Below are 18,908 nucleotides of genomic sequence, written 5' to 3'. Positions count from 1 at the left end.
CACACACACACAGTCTCTCTCTCTCTCCCTCTCTCTCTCTCCCCCTCTCTCTCTCCCCCTCTCTCTCTCCCCCCCCCCCCCCCCCCCCCCCCCCCCCTCCCCCCCCCCTCTCTCTCTCTCTCTCTCTCTCTCTCTCTCTCTCTCTCTCTCTCTCTCTCTCTCTCTCTCTCCCCCCCCCTCTCTCTCTCTCTCTCTCTCTCTCTCTCTCTCTCTCTCTCTCTCTCTCTCTCGTCCTCTGCGCCCTGGGCGTTTTCCACCCAGGTCCCCAGTGGACCGGCTGCTGCAAGCAGCTTGTTGTTCCTGGTCTTCAGAACACTCTGGCGCTCTGGCCCGGCTGTTCCTGGCAGGCCTGTAGACGCCCAGTGGGACCCCCAGTGGGACCCCAGGGGGGCCAGGGTCTATTTGAGAGATATTTGATTGACAGTTGACAGTTTATATGAGAACATTACCTTCAAACGTTTGAAAGGTCTCGTCGCGATCCAAGCCACCTTCCTATTAATAACCAGTGAGGGTGGGAGGGGCTTTGAGTTAGGGTCTGATGCATGCCTCACGATGGGGTTCATCATGCGCGATACATTATACATTATGCCTTGCGGCCTCGCACCCCCGCAGTGGCTCCTACCCAGCCCAGGGACGTGAGGCTTCCCCCGCGTGTCCCATAGCAACCCAGTGCTGAGGAGCCAACACTCGTCGCTGTTAACGCCGGAACAAACACGGGACGGTACACCGCACTGATCCCAGCCAGGTGGAGCTCCATTGGGGGGTGGTGTTCCAACGTGCGGGCCGACAGGGCAGCGTCTGGGAGCGCGGGGGTGGGGGTGGGGGTGGGGGGGGGGGGGGGGCATCGATCTGTTTTACGAGCTGAGTCGGCTCCTCTGTGGTGCTGCCCGGCCCAGTGGGATGGAGACAGACGTCAGAAAGTGGACTAATGGCTCAACTTTAGGCAGCTTCCACGTCTGTGTTTTAGTGTGCAAGGGAAACACTGTGTTTTAGAATGATACTCCTGTGAGGGGATGCACCTTATATGGGCAAGGCTGTGTATAATATATATATATATATATATATATATATACGTATATAGATGTGCAGTAATGGTCGTATCCATCCTGAGTCATTCGCTGAAGTCTCATTATCTCTCCTCTTCCTCGTCCTCGTCCTCGTCCTCCTTCTTCCGCTCTGTATCTCTTACCACTAATCTTCTACCATTCCCCCTCTTCCTCGTCTTCGTCCTTCTCCACCTCCTCCTAGCTCATGTCTGCATCGCATACCACTATCTTCTACCTCTCCATCTTCCTCGTCCTCTTCTTCGTCCTCTCCACCTCCTCCTCCTTCGTCTCTGTATCTCCCCCCACTAATCTTCTAACTCTCCTCCTCTTCGTCATCCTCCTCCTCCTCCTCCTCCTTCGTCTCTGTATCTCCAGCCACTAATCTTCCAGCTCCTCCGTGTACTGAGGGAAACCGAGACGGCGTCCTGATCCTCGTCCCCTGACCCCGACACACACTGTTAGCCAACGCCGGAGTGCTAACGTTAGCACTCAGCGGCACGCCTTATCGCTAGCCCCTCAAACCCTCAGAACGTTAATCCACCGGCCACTGAGAGAAGAGAGAATTAAGAGTTCAGAACGAACCTTAAAATAATCTCCCTTCATGGAGAAACCAAAGTGCTTTGCTTTTTGTTTTACTTCTACTTTATACAACTTTATATAACGCACGTGTTAACTTTCTGTGTAGCTTTAAAATAGCAGTCTTTCATAGAAATAAAATAATATAGAAAAAAATACTCTTGCATAATAAACCTTGTGTTCAATTAGCATGAGCTAGTGTTCGATTAGCATGAGCTAAGCTAAATAATAAACATGGAGAGAGTGCTATGCTACCAGGGCGCTCATCAGTCTGTCTTTAATGCTAACATAAGAGCTCCTACTGGGTGCCATTTTAAAAGCTAACTGTTGTTGAAGGCTGTGAACTGTGTGCTAGCAGGGTGCTATCCATCTTTAGCGCTGACAGGATGCTAAAAGTGGATGTGTTACTGGAGGTGTCGGATTACCTGCAGATTTTCTGTCTTTCTCAGATCTGCACCGCCGAAGCAAAATGGCCGTCAATAATTAGTAGTCATGAAAAACAACCTTTAAAGAAGAGATGAAAACAACATTGATGTCACCAGATGGTGGTATGCATGTACTACCTACTTGCTAAGCACACACACACACACACACACACACACACACACACACACACACACACACACACACACACACACCACACACACACACACACACACACACACATACACGCACACACACACACACACACACACACACACACACACACAGACACACACACACACCACACACACACACACACACACACACACACAACACACACACACACACACACACTAACAACACACCATGCAAGCACACACACACGCACACACACACCACACACACTCCCTCTCTCACCACATCCAACATACACACACACGCAAGATGAACTCTAGGTCGAATGAGAATTTTCTTTCAGGGACAATTGAATGAAGGGGATATGTAGTTGTGTGTGCGTGAGTGTGTCCGTGCTCGCTTGAGTGTGTGCGCGTTGATTTAGGATGTGTGAGAGCGACCGAATGTGTGCGTGTGCGTGTGCGCACCACCGTCGTAAACCTTGATGTGTATCAGGTAATGTGATACTGAAGTGCTCAGCCAATCAGGTTGAAGTGTATCTCTGATCCTTGAAGGTCAGAGGTCAGGGTGGACCATCTCAAGGACTCTGCATCGATCAATAATCTGTTTAGAAACATCAACGCTTCACTGTCCTGTCTCCCTCTCGTCCCTTTCCTTTCCCTCTCTCTTCACTGTCCAGTCTCTCTCTTCACTGTCCAGTCTCTCTCTTCACTGTCCAGTCTCTCTCACTGTCCAGTCTCTCTTCACTGTCCAGTCTCTCTCTTCACTGTCCTGTCTCTCTCTTCACTGTCCAGTCTCTCTCTTCACTGTCCAGTCTCTCTCTTCACTGTCCTGTGGAATGTACCAACTGGTAGGATACATAGACCAGCCTAGCCAGTGGACTAAACCAACTAGTGTGGTAGATAGACCAGCCTACCCATTGGACTGTACCTACTGGTACAGGCAGATTTCCATCATGAATCTGGGGGGAGCCTCCATGTGTGATCGCGTCGCTATAGCGTAGACTTTGAAGTGGCTTCTTAAAGCCGATCTGTGCAAACAGAGGCGGCTACCGAGCAGATCAGAAGTGCAGCCCAACATGGAGGCTGTGAGTCAGTGAGTATCGTACGTGGAATATGGAGCAGGCTGTGAGAGCTGGTTATGTAGGTTTCTCTGGGAGGAGATGGGCTATTAATCCCTGAATGGAGACAAAAGGCTCTCAGCCTCTCAGTCCCTGGAGCTCTAAAATAAAGCTGCTGAGTGTGTGAATAGGGTTGGACTAGTCAGCACACCTGCAGAAGGGAACAAAATGCATCCAGTTGGCGGTGTGTTTGTGGAGCACCACGGTGACCTTGAACTAGCTGACAGCCTAACTAGCTAAAGCTGATGACTGTCAGCTATGAAGATGTACGCCCCACAGCTACACCAGATCGTCAGCAGAACCGCTCAAGATCCACTCCAGATCGTCACCAGAACGGCTCCAGATCCACTCCAGAACCAGTTCAAAACCAGTCCAGAATCACTTATAAACCACACCAGAACCCCGTAACCAATCCACAACCCATCCAGAACCACTCAACCACTCCGAAATACTCAAGAACCAGGCCAGAACCCTTCCAGAACCACCCCAGAAAGACTCCAGAACCAGTCCAGAACCAGTCCAGAACCAGTCCAGAACCAGTCCAGAACCAGTCCAGAATCGGTCCAGAACCAACCCAGAAACAGTCTAGAAAGACTTCAGAAAGACTCCAGAACCAGTCCAGAACCAGTCCAGAACCAGTCCAGAACCAGTCCAGAATCAGTCCAGAAGGACTCCAGAAAGACTCCAGAACCAGTCCAGAACCAGTCCAGGTTCCTCAGAATGTGTCAAGCAAACACACAGTTTGGTTTCTCTTCTGATTGTCGGAACACAAGACAGGACTAAGGCGTACAAAAGATGCAAGAGACATTGAAGTCTGATGAAGCTATTATTTCTGCTCTACATATTTTGTTTTTGACGTTTGATAGATTCATATACTATCATATTTCGGTCTAGCGCACCCCGTGTACTCTAACTTGTGAGAGGAGATTTTAAAGGAAAACCTGTTCCATTGAGTTACAGTGTGTGTTTGCGTGGGCTCACAACAGAGAGATGTTTTGTTTAGTTAGTGTACTGGGTGCATTGAGGGTATTTAGTGCATTAAGGGTACTTAGTGTAATTTTTGTATTTAGTGTATTTAGTGTGTGTAGCATACTAAGTGTCGTGAGTGTACATAGTTTTTTTATTGTGTGTTTAGTGTATCAAGTGCACTTAGTGTATTTAGTGTATTTGGTGTACTTAGTGTATTTAGGGAATTTTATGAACTTAGTCTGTTTAGTGTAATGTGTGTATTTAGTGTACTGAGTGTATTTAATAATAATAATAATAATAATTGATCCGTTTTTTATAGCGCTTTTCTAAGTACTCAAAGACGCTTTACAAATAAGAAAGGAATACATACAGACAGTACAGACATAGTACAGATTTAGTGTGTTTAATGTACTTCGTCTGTTTAGTGTACTGTGTGTAGCTCGTGTTTTTAGTGTATTTAGTGTACTTAGTGTACTTAGTGCCTTGCTGTGAGACGTAGGCGGCTCGCTGTGTGTTGAGTGACCTTCACGGCTAGGATTGAACATCTCGTGTGATTGCTGCTGTTTGAAGAGCAAATGGCTAGCAGTGCGGCTAACTAATGAGCTCACAGCGCCCGGGGCCAACTGCAGTTCTCTTTTCTTTCCATCATCCGACCCATTCCCCCCTCCCCCCCCCCCCCCTCCCTCCCCCCCCCGTCTCTCTTTTCTCTCTCTCTCACGCAATTTCTCAATGGCTTCACCTGGTTTATCTCTTTCTCCATCTGCCTCTCTTTCGCTTTCTTCAACTCTCACTCCTCCGCCCACCCCCCCCCCTCTCTATCTCTATCTCTACCCCCCCCCCCCCCTCTATCTCCTCCTCTTTCCCTCTGGGCGAGTGAAGCCATCTAACTGGAACCACTCAGCTAATTGGACCCAGTGGCTCTTGACAGATTCTGTCTCTCTCTACCATCAGCATACCATTCATTCTGAACCCCTCTCTCTCTCTCGCTCTCTCTCTCTCTCTCTCTCTCTCTCTCTCTCTCTCTCTCTCTCTCTCTCTCACGAAACCTTATGGCGTGTGTCTTTGTGTGCGTGCAAAACGGCAGTCTTTGCATAGCTGCATTCATTTGTATGTGTGTTTATAGGATTATTTCCATGTCTCTATATATAGTTTACCATTTAAAAAATGCTTCTACTCGTACTCTTATGTCTACACAGCTGGTGCCTCGCAGCTTCCAAACACTCGATCCTATCGATCAATCTCCTCCAACTTCCATCTTATTGCTCAATCCCCCCAAACTCTCCATCCGATTGGTCAATCTCCCACAACTCTCCATCCTATTGGTCAATCTCCTACAACTCTCCATCCTATTGGTCAAACTCCCCCAACTCTCATCATCCGATCCAAAACGGTATCCTAGTGGATTCTCATGTCTGTACGTCTAATTAGAGCCGTCTCACCTCTCCTTCCAATTAGTCGATTTGGGCTGTCAATCTCACACAGCTCTCTCCTCCTCCTATAGGAGGCCCCCCTGATGTGGGGAAGATGCTGGGCGGGGAGGAGAAGGAGGAGGACCCCGACGCAGACAAGAAGGAGGAGGAACGCCAGGAGGCGCTGAGGCAGCAGGAGGAGGAGAGGAAGGACAAGTACGCCAAGATGGAGTTCGAGAGGGAAAACATGAGGCAAGGCATCAGGGACAAGGTAGGACACAACTAACTCACTAACTAACTCACTAACCTACTCACTAATACATCAAAGACAAGGTAGGACATAACTAACTCACTAACTAACTCACTAACCTACTCACTAATACATCAAAGACAAGGTAGGACACAACTAACTCACTAACCTACTCACTAATACATCAAAGACAAGGTAGGACACAACTAACTCACTAACCTACTCACTAATACATTAAAGACATGGTAGGACACAACTAAACGACCAACTAACTCACTAATACATCAGAGACAAAGTAGGACACAACTAACTCACTAACTTACTAACTCACTAATACCTCAGAGACGAGCTAGGACATAACTAACTCACTAACTTACTCATTTACTAATTAACTTATATGACAGAGACCGGTTAGGACATAACTAACTCACTAACTTACTCATTAACTAATTTACTTATACGACAGAGACAAATAAGGGCATAACTAACTCCCTAACTAACTGATTATCTAATCACTATTACATCAGAGACAACCATTTACCTCTTGGGACCATGGGCAATATTTCTGGTGTAGCCGGATAACGGAGTTCACCTTCTAGTTCATTTCTTAGCTCGACATTATAAAATATAAAAAATAAACCTAAGTAGAGCAATGTTCAGTATCACATCTTAAGACCAGTACATTTGAATCGATAAAGTTTATTTCCTCCAAAGTCTATAATCTGTAGCTCCAGACTGATGAATATTAAAGACAGTTTTGCAGTATTAACTTACTTTAAAATTCTTCTCGCCACAAGAGCCAGAGGCTATAGCGGTAGAATCAAAGAGTGTACATTACCCAGAATCCTCGGCAGTAGCACACTCCGTTGGCAGGAGCTTCTGTGAGGCTGTCACCAGGGAACTGTTGCTATGCAACCAGCTGGGATGGAAACCCAACACCCCCCCCCTCATTTATCCCCATTTTACCTCTGTTCCCCAAGGCCTGCAAATCAGTAGGCTGGATTCTTCGCCCGGTCCACAAAGTTAATGTCCTGCCATGCATCACTCCAGTCCTCCTCCAGCTCATCTCTCATTGGTGGAGAGCTGGGGGGGCCGGAGCTGAGGGACAAAAACAGGGACGGCTGACTCTAAAAGCCGGGGTGGACTTCCATAAAGGGATCGAGTCGTTCAGGGCTGCTATAAGTGTGCAGCTGGGCCCAACAGAAATTACCGAGAGGAATGACAATTAAATAGATTATAAGAAGACAATAATTAAGTCATTGTTTGAAAGCCTATTGAACATTAAAGTGGTTCCCCCCCCGCCAACCTCTCCACCCAAACACACACCAGATCCAGCTACCCGTTGTCCAAATGTTTTACCGGATGCAGAGACCCTGAACCCAGTTCAGCGTCATCACATGACTACAGAACCCAATTCCATTTGGATTGATCGACTCCAGAAATAGCAAATGTATTCTCACCTCTCTCTCCCTCCCTTCCTGTCTCCTCTCTGTCTGTTTACCCGTCCCACTGTCTGTCTTTCTCACCTCTCATTCCATCGCTATCTCCCTTGCTCCTTCTCTCTGTCTCTCTCCCTCTCACCCCCTATCCCCTCCCTCTCTCTCCCCCTCCTTCTCTCTTTATCTATCTCCCCATCTCTCTTTCCCTCCTCCTCCTCCATCACTCCCTCCCTCCCTCCCTCCCTCCCTCTATCCTTCCCCTCCCTCCCTCCCTCCCTCCCTCTCTCCATCACCCCTCACTCCCGCTATCCTTCCCCTTCCTCCATCACTCCCTCTCCTCTCCCCTCCCATCCCTCCCTCCCTCCCCTCCCTCCCTCCCTCCTTCCCCTTCATCCATCCCTCCCCCCCTCCCTCCCTCCCTCCTTCCCCTTCATCCATCCCTCCCCCCCTCTCTCTCCCTCGCCCTCAACCCCCTCCCCCTCCAGTATGGTATTAAGAAGAGGGAGGTTGCCGAGGCGGAGGCGGCGGCGGCCATGGAGGAGGCGACGGAGGGCAGTCTGACCCGGTCCAAGAAGGCGGTGCCGGCGGGCTGTGGCGACGAGGAGGAAGAGGAGCAGAGCATTATGGACACGGTGATGAAGTACCTCCCCGGACCGCTGCAGGACATGCTGAAGAAGTAGCAGGGCTAGCCCGATGCTAACGTTAACTAGCTCAGCTAACATGCGCCGGAGGTTGACAATGTTGGATCAAAAAACCCCGTCTGTCGACTCTGCTCGGTCGAAGACGATATGCGTTTGGTTTCTATTCACGCTCAAAAAAAAAGGGTTGTAGCTGCCATTTTTGTGTTTTCGTTTTTCGGGAAAAACCAAAAAAGAGAAAAAGAGAAATATCTAGGTCTTGCCATACGTCAAGAAGTAAATTCATTCCATTTGAGCCAACAGTGTAAACCGCGGCTAACCTGCCACATTTAGCTAAACCGGCGCTAGGCTTGGCAGCCGTTAGCACGGCGGATGCTAATGTTAGCTTAGCTATGCTAATGTTGCGAAGGAGGCCATGGAGCAGGGGGAGGGGAGGCGGGGGGGAGGGGAGGGGGGAGTGGGCTAACGACAACACTAGGTTGAGTCTCCTTCTAGTTTGAGAAGTTTTAGATCTTTAGTTCTCCTTCTTCTCCTGCCGCCCAGAAGCACCACCACCCCGCCCGGCTCAGCCATCGTTATTTGTATATAAATAATAAAAAAATACATGAAACAAGCGCCTCGCGGCGGGCTACAGATCCTATAATAACCATACTAACTGTGTTTGTCTCTAAGATAACGATATCTGTAAACTCGATAAGCCATATTTTAAGAAGGAAATTTGAAGACTCTTATCGTGTGCTACTTAAGCTAAACAATCTCTTTTGTTGTTCTTCCATGTTGGATATTTATGTCAAACCTTTTGCACATACATAGTGAGTGTTAGACATCATCTCTCCTGTCGATCCCATCCCTGTCCCACATGTATTTGGTGTTAGTGTAAACTTTTCTAATCCCCCCCCTTGTTGCGCCTGTTAGCGTCTTGCATGACACCTGTCTTGTCGGAAAAATTGTCGTGTGGATATGTACTCCCTCCTCCCCCTTCTCTTCTTGTCACGCAAAGATATTAAGGCAATAACTCTTGATTTTGAATGTTGTTTCACTCTCATGTTGATAATTATGTAACAGTAAGTAATACCAATATATTTAAAATATGTATGCATTCAGGACTTTTGATTTGACTGGTTTTGCAGGGGCTTTCTGTTGGGGTAACCGTGTATAGAAACCCCACACCACACTGCTAAAGCCTTACGCTTTTGCCATAAAGAATCCAAAAGTAAACACGATGTTTTAATAATCGTAGTAATTATTTCGCACATATTGACAGGCACAACATTGACCTGGATTAAAAAAGCGTACAATTTTGCGACGTTTTAATTGGGTTTGAAAATTGCTAAATCACAAATAATCCAAATGGAGAAAGTATTTTCATTTGGTGATTGATATATAACTATATTATATTACTGACCAAACAAAACTTTGGACTGTTTGAAAAGAATGTGTTAAAAAATAAAAGCAATGCTTGCTTCTGTGTCTTCGGTTGAATGTGGGTCTACGCCACAGTTGAGATGGACGGAATGCCAAGAGCAATAAAGGATTAATATGTCTGCCTGAGGTTCAATAAAACCTTCAAAACTTGTTCACAAAACAACCCTGTCCTGTCTTCTGTTACTGCCCATTGTTACTTAGTCTAGCTAGTCAGTCAGCTAACTCTAATTAGTTAGTCAGATACCTCTAGCTAGTTAGATCCCAGAGGTCTAACTAACTATTTAGTTAGCTATAGCGAGTTACAGTTAGAGAACTAACTGTATCCAGTATTGCCTACTGTTGCTAACGCTAGAGAGTCAGCTAACTCTAGTTACCTTTACAAAAATAAACATTTATTCAAGTATGCTATTAGTAGGTCCTATACTTCTTTCATACTAAAAGTAATAGAGTATACTTTCAGTTGACTACCGTTAATAAATAAGTGTAGGCCTATCATGTTCCAGTGTCAAGCAAACAAAATGTTAATTCTACTTTCGGTCTTTAAAACACTTAGCAATTCTATAGTAGAAGGTTTTCTATGTAACATACAAATTAAAATAAATAGAATGGGAAAATTGTGTGTACATATTTTGATTTTGTATAAATAATATATATAGTCATCAGCCTATGGGTGAAATTCATAGGTCTAATAGAAGGTTATTCACCATCATCGTATATAAAGTAGGCTAGATCTACCAGAAACCAAGTTCTCCATCACTGGGACCCACCGTGAAGGTCACATGTTTTATAGATGAAACTCAAATAGGAACCTCTGCTTTGTTTGGTTGATTCACCATCGTATATAAAGTAGGCTAGATCTACTACTAGAAATAAAAGTATCCATTCCTGGGACCAATGGAGAAGGACACATGGGTGACCTTCACACATGTGTCCCCTGGTTGTCCTTGAGTGGGCCGTATTACATAACGGGGTAGTCCACTTCCAAAGAGACCATTAACATCTGCTTTGTACGATCATTTCACCATAGTTTTTTAACAGGACGATCGGTTGAAAACGTTATTCATCCCACTTATTGCTAATACATAGGTGTAGGCTTTAGACTATGCCTATGCACCCATTATGTAAAGACCCATAAATAAAGTGTAGCTATCAAAGAAGAGTAGGTAGGCACCAGACGTGTGCAGTGAGCATCTTTTAGCTGTCCAACCGCCTAATAGTAAAGTCTTTCCTATCGATTTGTGATGTGCATGTGCATAGAAATGTGAATACTTGTGTATTTGTGTAGGATAGATAAGTAATTGTATTGCACCTGGTTGGTTGCCCACGCTCGCTCCTGAAGAAGCACTCTCCAGGTTGTTAATCTTCCAACCAATTATTTCACCACCTGATGTAATCTCCTCGACCGCAGCCAATGGGCAGCGGCCACTAGGGGAAGTGACGGCAGCCGCTTACTCGTTACCAGTTTTAATTTTTTTTCACAGTTTTTTCATCTTTGTTTTCTTTCAATTTTATTTTATGCTGTGCAAAGGACAAAAATAAGAGTGAAATGGTATTAGTTGTACATTCCACTTTCTGACCAGGAAAACTAAAAACAGATTCTTCGTTTTTGGATTTAGAAATTAAAATCCAATAAACGAATAATGACTGGTGATAACTATTATTACATATATATTTTTTATTTCTATTCCACAAAGGAAATTTCAAAGACCAGAAATGATGCGGCGTACAATAAATGTTATATAAAACACAATTTCCTGTAATAAATGAGAAGAGAAGGGCTGAGGCCATCATGTAGAAAATGAAACGTGGGCCTATGCATAATGTTGGATGTTTGTACTCTGCGGTTCACTGCACAGTATTGATAAGCATGCTGTAAATGAAAGCATTGAATGGGGGAAAATGTTAAGCTTGTTGGTGTACTCAGGCTATGTTTAGGCATATTAGAGCAGCATTAACTATTCCAGAAGCAAGTCTTTCTATAATCCATCCAATTTGAATAATCCACCATATTGAGTAAATGGTCTCAGAGGCAGCCCACCCACCCACACACACGTACATACACACGAACACGCAAATGCACACAGACACGCGCACACACATAAATACACACACGCCCACGCCCATGCCCACGGCCAAACACACAAGCACAAGCCCTAGCCCACACACACTCACGCACGCACACACACACACACACTTACACACGTACACACGCACACACACCCACACCCACAACCACAACCACACACGCACACGCACACGCACAAGCCCATGCCCCCGTCCACACACACTCAAATACACACACACAGCCACACAATGTAGTGACAGCCGAGAGAAGGACACTGGTTGTGATTTCAAAAGAAACTCCCTGATGGCTCAGCTGCAATCAATTAACCAATCAAGTTTATATCAAAAGGGAGGGGGGGAAGAGTCATAGGGGGAGAGGTTCTTGATGCAGAGAAGAGGAAGACAAATATATTTTTGCGAGTTTTGCGATTTGAGAGGCTGTGAAGTATGGAGAGTACAGCACGGCAGTCTTTGGTAGAGGAGAAATGATTACCCTGTGGGAATCTGAGCAGGGAGGTCAAACACAGAAGGCGCCACAGCCCATCTCTGCAGAGAGACTGGAGATGAGAGATATTTTTTTCAGGCCATGACGCCACCTTGCCTGTGAATGTCAAAATGCATTAATGCAAACACCCTTGGAGATTGCATCAAAGAATAATTACAATGTTGAACGACCTGACAATCCAGCAACGTTACAAACTATAAACGACCCAATGCTGACCTCTAGTGAATAGCGTGTAGAAACATGTCACAAGCGTTTTAAATGATACGCTCTTGCAAATACATTGAGGGGCCGGAAATATTGGTGGCTGCGTCATTGGTTTGACACACACACGCACGCACGCACGCACGCGCGCGCACACACACACACACACACACACACACACACACACACACACACACACACACACACACACACACACACACACACACACACACACACACACACACACACACACACACACACACACACACACACACACAAGCATCCCCCCCACACACACACAAACTATTTCTCTCTCTCTCTCTTTCCCTCTCTCTCTCGCTCTCTCTCTATGTATATATACTATATGATACTGATTGTATAAAGTTTTACTTGATTCAAATATCTATCTACCTCCGGTTTGTCATTAATTATCGGGCTGTTAAGTTGGAATGGTTGTAAATGCAGACACTGCTATATTCTGTTCAGTGCGCTAGACTGCAGCGCATTGGCTGAGCGCTGTTGCTAAGACAACGCTACTACGGACGCTTAACACTGAGGCATTCTGGGAAACACACAACTGTTGCTGCGAAGATGCTTATATTCATTGGGGCGGTTAAGGGGGCCGAATAAATATAATCACAATGAAGGTTTGTTGAAACTAATACAAAAACCATAGTTGAGAACTGGAACTGTATGTATCACGTCAACGGCTCGGTTAGAATGATCGATCATCAAACTACTCTCACGTTAGCAAGCATCGAAAGCTAAATAGTTAGCTGTCAGAGATAGCCCATAGAACCACTGTTGTAATCAACACGCGATTAAAGCGCAGGCGGTATAAGTAATATCTCGAACTTTACAATGCACATCAGAACAATACGGTTAGTAACCTGTCATGTGTTTGCTCTCCAGCGTGTCTTCACCATCACGGAGAAAGCCTGGTCCGGGTCCAGCCTGTTGTACAAGTGGCAGAAGACGCTCGGGAACTACATCGCTGTTGCGGGGTGAGTTCAGGGTGACAGAGTGAACATGAACGGCTGTCACGCTCCTATGCATTGTGTGCCGTAAGTAGGACGACCCCACTGGTTAATCGCCTTGTGCTTCTGGTTTCTCACAGAAATGATAACTCGGTGAAGATATTTGATAGACATGGACAGAAGAGGAATGAACTCGGGCTACCAGGGTAAATATCCTGGCGTATGCCTACGTAATAACGAAGCAAACAAAACCCAAACCACCACAGAAAGGTCCTTCTTCCTTTCCATTTTCTTTAAGGCATTGTGTGGCCATGGACTGGGATAAGGATGGTGATATTCTCGCAGTCATATCTGAGAAGTCCAGCTCCATCTACCTCTGGGACGCCAGTGTCAACAAGACGTCGCAGATCGACAGCGGAATGAAGTAGGGAAACACTGCCATAACGTTGCACGAAACAAAGAAGCAATAACACAATTTTAAGTGATACATTCATGGAGACATAAGATCTAAATATTCTACACATTTTCTACAATTTGTCATTAATATTAGTCTTTAAAATATGGTATTGTCGATGGTATGTTTTACATTCCCTTTTCACAACCAAGAGATCAGATGTCGTTCCTCCTTTGGTCAAAGACCACTCCGCTGTTGGCAGTTGGAACAGCAAAAGGAAACTTACTGATCTACAACCAGCAGACCTCACGCAAGATACCTGTTCTGGGTAAAACACACACACACACACACACACACACACACACACACACACACACACACACACACACACACACACACACACACACACACACACACACACACACACACACACACACACACACACACACACACACAAACATACACACACACCTACACATAGATACACACACACGCACAAATAGATGCCCGCACGCAGGCACAAACAAACAAAAACAAACACTGAATGTCTAACCATACAGACAAGGGTGAATGACTGTTTATGACTAGTTTTCCATGTCCTTCCCTAACGTCCCTCAGGTAAACACACCAAGAGAATCACGTGTGGGTGCTGGAGCTCCCACAACCTGTTGGCTCTCGGCAGCGATGACCGCACCGTTACCGTTAGCAACCATGAGGGGGACACCATCCGGCAGGTAGACCCCCAACAGCGCAGACTGTACCAAACCGTGCCTGTGACCCCATTCCTAGCTCTGATGATGTTTGCAAATCCGACTTTAGCTTTTTTTATATCTGCTTCCACACAGATAGTTTTTACCCAATCAACATCTGCTGGTAATATGAAAGTCCCGGTCAACGTGGAAGTGGTTTGCTTGTAGCTACGGGTTATTGAGTCAGTTATTACATACAGGACGTCTGTGTGACGCCTTTGTCTCCCCATAAGCATGCTGCTGCACCTGGGAGTTGTAGTTCTCCCAGAGGAAATTAATTGTTATTCAGTCAGGACAATCCAAGAAACTGAAAAAAAAACAACGAATCGATGGACATTTTGTGCGTGTGACTTCTCTCTGCCCTCCCGTTGGTCGACGTGCGGCGCCAGACGTCTCTGCGCGCCGAGCCTTCAGACGTGTACTTCTCCGTGATGAAGACGGACGAGAGGTCGTCTCCCGGAGAGAGCACAGTGGGTCTCCCCGCTCGGTCCCGTCTCCTGCCATCGGATACAGTAACTGTACCCGACCCAATCTGACCCCTGACCTCTGCACCCCTACCAGGTGAGTGCCTCCGTGGGGAAGAAGACGCTCTTCCTGTTCAACCTCAACGACCCGGACAACCCCATAGAGCTGGCCTTCCAGCCACGCTACGGCAGCATTGTCTCCTACCGCTGGTACTGCTCACCACGCACGCCTCTCTCTCTCTCTCTCTCTCTCTCTCTCTCTCTCTCTCTCTCTCTCTCTCTCTCTCTCTCTCTCTCTCTCTCTCTCTCTCTCTCTCTCTCTCTCTCTCTCTCTCTCTCTCTCTCTCTCTCTCTCTCTCTCTCTCTCTCTTGCTATGTCTTGTGGCCCATGGCAACCAGACTCGCACCAACATCACCTAGATATAAATGCAGAAAAACAAGTTCATAATAACAAATCAGCACAGATGTGGTGAAAAGAAAGTGTACTTTTTGGAGACGAGTGTCTTTTGAGATGTATGATTCAATAACAAACCCTCCAAAAAGTGAACGCATGCATAAAATACGGAGAAAACAATCAGAAGAGAAGATCTCTCTCTCTCTGTCTCTCTCTCTCTCTCTCTCTCTCTCTCACTCTCACTCTCACTCTCACTCTCGTTCTAATTCACAACTCCGCCCCCTTCAGGTATGGTGATGGCTACATCCTGATTGGCTTCTCCCACGGCTACTTTGTGGTGATCTCCACCCACATCCGGGAGATCGGCCAGGAGCTGTACCAGGCGCACAACCACAAGGACAGCCTGACCAGCGTGGCCATCTCCCAGTCCTTGAACAAGGCTGCCTCCTGTGGAGACAACAGGTAGACACATACAGACACACACACACACACACTACTAAGATGTGTCTGTGTGTGAAGGGTAGTAAGCTGTTGTTGATGTGGGTTTTTTCTCAGCATTAAGATTCACGACCTGACGGAGCTCAAGGACATCAGCAACATTGTGCATTTGGATGACGAGACTAAAGGTGGAACCCCCTAATCCTGTTGCTCGCCACATCAACTCGAAATAACCTTTTCCCTGCTCATTTTTACCAGCCTTTCCTCTCCATCCCCATGCTATTCCTAACGGGTTTAACTTTCTCTTCTCCATCACCCCCCCCCTGTGTCTCTGGCCAGGCCTGGACCAGCTGAACTGGACCGACGACGGGCAGCTGCTGGCCGTGTCCACCCAGAGGGGCACTCTGCACGTCTTCCTCACCAAGCTGCCCATCCTGGGGGACAGCTGCGGCACGCGGCTGGCCTACCTCACCTCGCTGCTGGAGGTCACCGTGGCCAACCCGGTGGAGGGGGTGAGGGCCGCGCACGCACGCACGCACGCACGCACACACGCACGGACACACAGATAGACAGCCGCACGCACAGCAAACAGAAGCACGCACAGACACGTACAGACGCAGGCACGCACAGACACACACAGATGCACCCAGACACACACAGATGCACGCACAGACACAAAGACACGCACAAACCGACAAACAGACACAGGAGGACAGACAGACAGACACAGACGCACACACACGGTCTCACCAACACATTAAGCACCTGCCCCACCACGGTGCCTGTAACAGTTAAAGGTCCCGTGGCGTGCCACCAGGTGTGAGTGTGATTAGCCATTACAAGCCGTTTTGGAAGTCTGCCCCTTATGACATCACAGGTGGGCGTGTCCACCTAGAAGTGTGACGGACAGGTGAGCAACGTTTGCTCCAGTCCACTGGGTAGGCTGGTCGACTGATCTATCCAGCACACATCTAGGTGGACACGCCCACCTGTGATGTCATAAGGGGCAGACTTCCAAAACGGCCTGTAGCGGCTAATCACACTCACACCTGGTGGCATGTCACGGGACCTTTTAAAGAGAGCGCTGTAGGTTAGTCACTGTATTATATGTGTGTGTGTGTGTGTCCCACAGGAGGCCCCAATGGCCATAGAGGTGGAGGTGGAGCCCACCTTCATCGCGGTGGGGCCCTTCCATGTCGCGGTGGGCATGAACAACAGAGCCTGGTTCTACGCCTTGTTGGACCAGGAGGCTGGTATGTGTTCAGCTTTTATTTTTTTTTTAGATAGTTTCATCTCATTTATATTCGTTCGGAGACCCAAAAGTTGAAATCCCGAATAAAATTAAATTAATGGCGCAGCCCTAGTTTCCTAAGCGCATTCAGACCACGTGACGGTGCCCCCCCCCCCCCAGGGTTCAGCCGGCTGAAGGACGTGGAGTACCTGGGGACCGTGGCCAGCATGTGCCTCAGCGCCGACCACGCTGCCGCCCTGCTGGAGGGGAAGGTGCAGCTGCACATGGTGAGGCTGCGGGCGCAAAGAGCCAGGACGTCGGCTTGAGCTTTAACCGCCAGCTTAGCGAATCAAAATGGAGTCTTACTGTGTGTGTGTGTGTGTGTGTGTGTGTGTGTGTGTGTGTGTGTGTGTGTGTGTGTGTGTGTGTGTGTGTGTGTGTGTGTGTGTGTGTGTGTGTGTGTGTGCGCGGCTATGTGTGTCTTTTCAGATCGAAAGAGACGAGCATGACGAGAAGAAGCAGATGAAGCTGTTCCCCGAGGACGAGCGCACGCAGGGTCGCATCCTCTGCCACGCCCTGACCGCCGACCTGCTGTACTACGGCACTGATGTACGAGCTCTCCCCTCTCCTCTCTGCGTCCGTCTGTGGGGCTCACTGGCTCTGTGTGTCTCTCTGTCTCCCTCTGTGTCTCTCACTGTCTCCCTCTGTGTCTCTCACTGTCTCCCTCTGTGTCTCTCACTGGCTCCTCTGTGTCTCTCACCGTGTCTCCCTCTGTGTCTCTCACTGTCTCCCTCTGTGTCTCTCACTGGCTCCTCTGTGTCTCTCACCGTGTCTCCCTCTGTGTCTCTCACTGTCTCCCTCTGTGTCTCTCACTGTCTCCCTCTGTGTCTCTCACTGGCTCCTCTGTGTCTCTCACCGTGTCTCCCTCTGTGTCTCTCACTGTCTCCCTCTGTGTCTCTCACTGGCTCCTCTGTGTCTCTCACCGTGTCTCCCTCTGTGTCTCTCACTGTCTCCCTCTGTGTCTCTCACTGTCTCCCTCTGTGTCTCTCACTGGCTCCTCTGTGTCTCTCACCGTGTCTCACTCTGTGTCTCTCACTGTCTCCCTCTGTGTCTCTCACTGTCTCCCTCTGTGTCTCTCACTGTCTCCCTCTGTGTCTCTCACTGGCTCCTCTGTGTCTCTCACCGTGTCTCCCTCTGTGTCTCTCACTGTCTCCCTCTGTGTCTCTCACTGTCTCCCTCTGTGTCTCTCACTGTCTCCCTCTGTGTCTCTCACTGTCTCCCTCTGTGTCTCTCACCGTGTCCCTCTCTGTGTGTCTCTGTCTCCCTCTGTCTCTCTCTGTCTCCCTCTGTGTCTCTCACCGTGTGCCTCTGTGTGTCTCCCAGACGGCGCTGTGGTGTGTGTGTGTCTCACTGTGTCTCTAACTGTCTCTCACTGTGTCTCTCACTGTGTCTCTAACTGTCTCTCACTGTGTCTCCCTCTGTGTGTCTCCCAGACGGGCACTGTGGTGTGTGTGTCTCTCACTGTGTCTCTAACTGTCTCTCCCTGTGTCTCTCACTGTGTCTCTCACTGTGTCTCTAACTGTCTCTAACTGTCTCCCTCTGTGTGTCTCCCAGACGGGCACTGTGGTGTGTGTGTGTGTGTCTCTAACTGTCTCTCCCTGTGTCTCTAACTGTCTCCCTCTGTGTGTCTCCCAGACGGGCACTGTGGTGTGTGTGTCTCTAACTGTCTCTCCCTGTGTCTCTAACTGTCTCCCTCTGTGTGTCTCCCAGACGGGCACTGTGGTGTGTGTGTCTCTAACTGTCTCTCCCTGTGTCTCTAACTGTCTCCCTCTGTGTGTCTCCCAGACGGGCACTGTGGTGTGTGTGTCTCTAACTGTCTCTCCCTGTGTCTCTAACTGTCTCCCTCTGTGTGTCTCCCAGACGGGCACTGTGGTGTGTGTGTTGCTGGAGGACCATCAGGCGCTGAGCAGCTATAAGCACACGCTGGGCGTGAGGAAGGTGTTCCCGGACCCCAACGGCACCCGGCTCCTCTTCATCGACGACAAGAACGGAGGCTTCCTG

The 18,908-nt window shown here is 48.0% G+C and overlaps 2 protein-coding genes across 2 annotated transcripts in view; both read left to right on the top strand.

The window, feature by feature from the left end:
* Positions 1-5,453: 5,453 nt before the first annotated feature.
* LOC132454182 (complexin-1-like) lies at positions 5,454-9,593 on the top strand. Its single transcript, XM_060047400.1, has 3 exons — positions 5,454-5,468; positions 5,725-5,949; positions 7,853-9,593. The coding sequence occupies exons 1-3, from the start codon at positions 5,454-5,456 to the stop codon at positions 8,045-8,047; spliced, it is 435 nt and encodes a 144-aa protein (XP_059903383.1). The 3' UTR covers positions 8,048-9,593.
* A 3,128-nt stretch (positions 9,594-12,721) lies between these two features.
* The window catches only part of wdr19 (WD repeat domain 19), a 20,056-nt gene continuing 13,869 nt past the window's right edge, over positions 12,722-18,908 (top strand). The window contains exons 1-15 of the mRNA XM_060048048.1: positions 12,722-12,847; positions 13,113-13,204; positions 13,318-13,383; positions 13,476-13,601; positions 13,784-13,899; positions 14,190-14,305; positions 14,710-14,790; positions 14,882-14,994; positions 15,467-15,640; positions 15,734-15,804; positions 15,956-16,128; positions 16,749-16,869; positions 17,028-17,134; positions 17,337-17,456; positions 18,768-18,908. The exon at positions 18,768-18,908 is cut by the window's right edge and continues 15 nt beyond it. Coding sequence (XP_059904031.1) covers positions 12,842-12,847; positions 13,113-13,204; positions 13,318-13,383; positions 13,476-13,601; positions 13,784-13,899; positions 14,190-14,305; positions 14,710-14,790; positions 14,882-14,994; positions 15,467-15,640; positions 15,734-15,804; positions 15,956-16,128; positions 16,749-16,869; positions 17,028-17,134; positions 17,337-17,456; positions 18,768-18,908 — 1,623 coding nt within the window. The 5' untranslated portion in view covers positions 12,722-12,841. The remainder of the gene's footprint in view (positions 12,848-13,112; positions 13,205-13,317; positions 13,384-13,475; positions 13,602-13,783; positions 13,900-14,189; positions 14,306-14,709; positions 14,791-14,881; positions 14,995-15,466; positions 15,641-15,733; positions 15,805-15,955; positions 16,129-16,748; positions 16,870-17,027; positions 17,135-17,336; positions 17,457-18,767) is intronic.

Source organism: Gadus macrocephalus, chromosome 3 (genome assembly GCF_031168955.1).
Source record: "Gadus macrocephalus chromosome 3, ASM3116895v1".
Taxonomy (NCBI): domain Eukaryota; kingdom Metazoa; phylum Chordata; class Actinopteri; order Gadiformes; family Gadidae; genus Gadus; species Gadus macrocephalus.
The sequence above is the reverse complement of the archived record's forward strand: the minus strand, read 5'-3'. Positions and strand labels throughout refer to the sequence as shown.

Bases quoted from the DNA above. Each gene is read 5' to 3' on its own strand.
- LOC132454182 (XM_060047400.1), top strand. The intron at 5,950-7,852 runs GTAGGACACAAC...CTCCCCCTCCAG, and splicing joins GGCAAGGCATCAGGGACAAG to TATGGTATTAAGAAGAGGGA.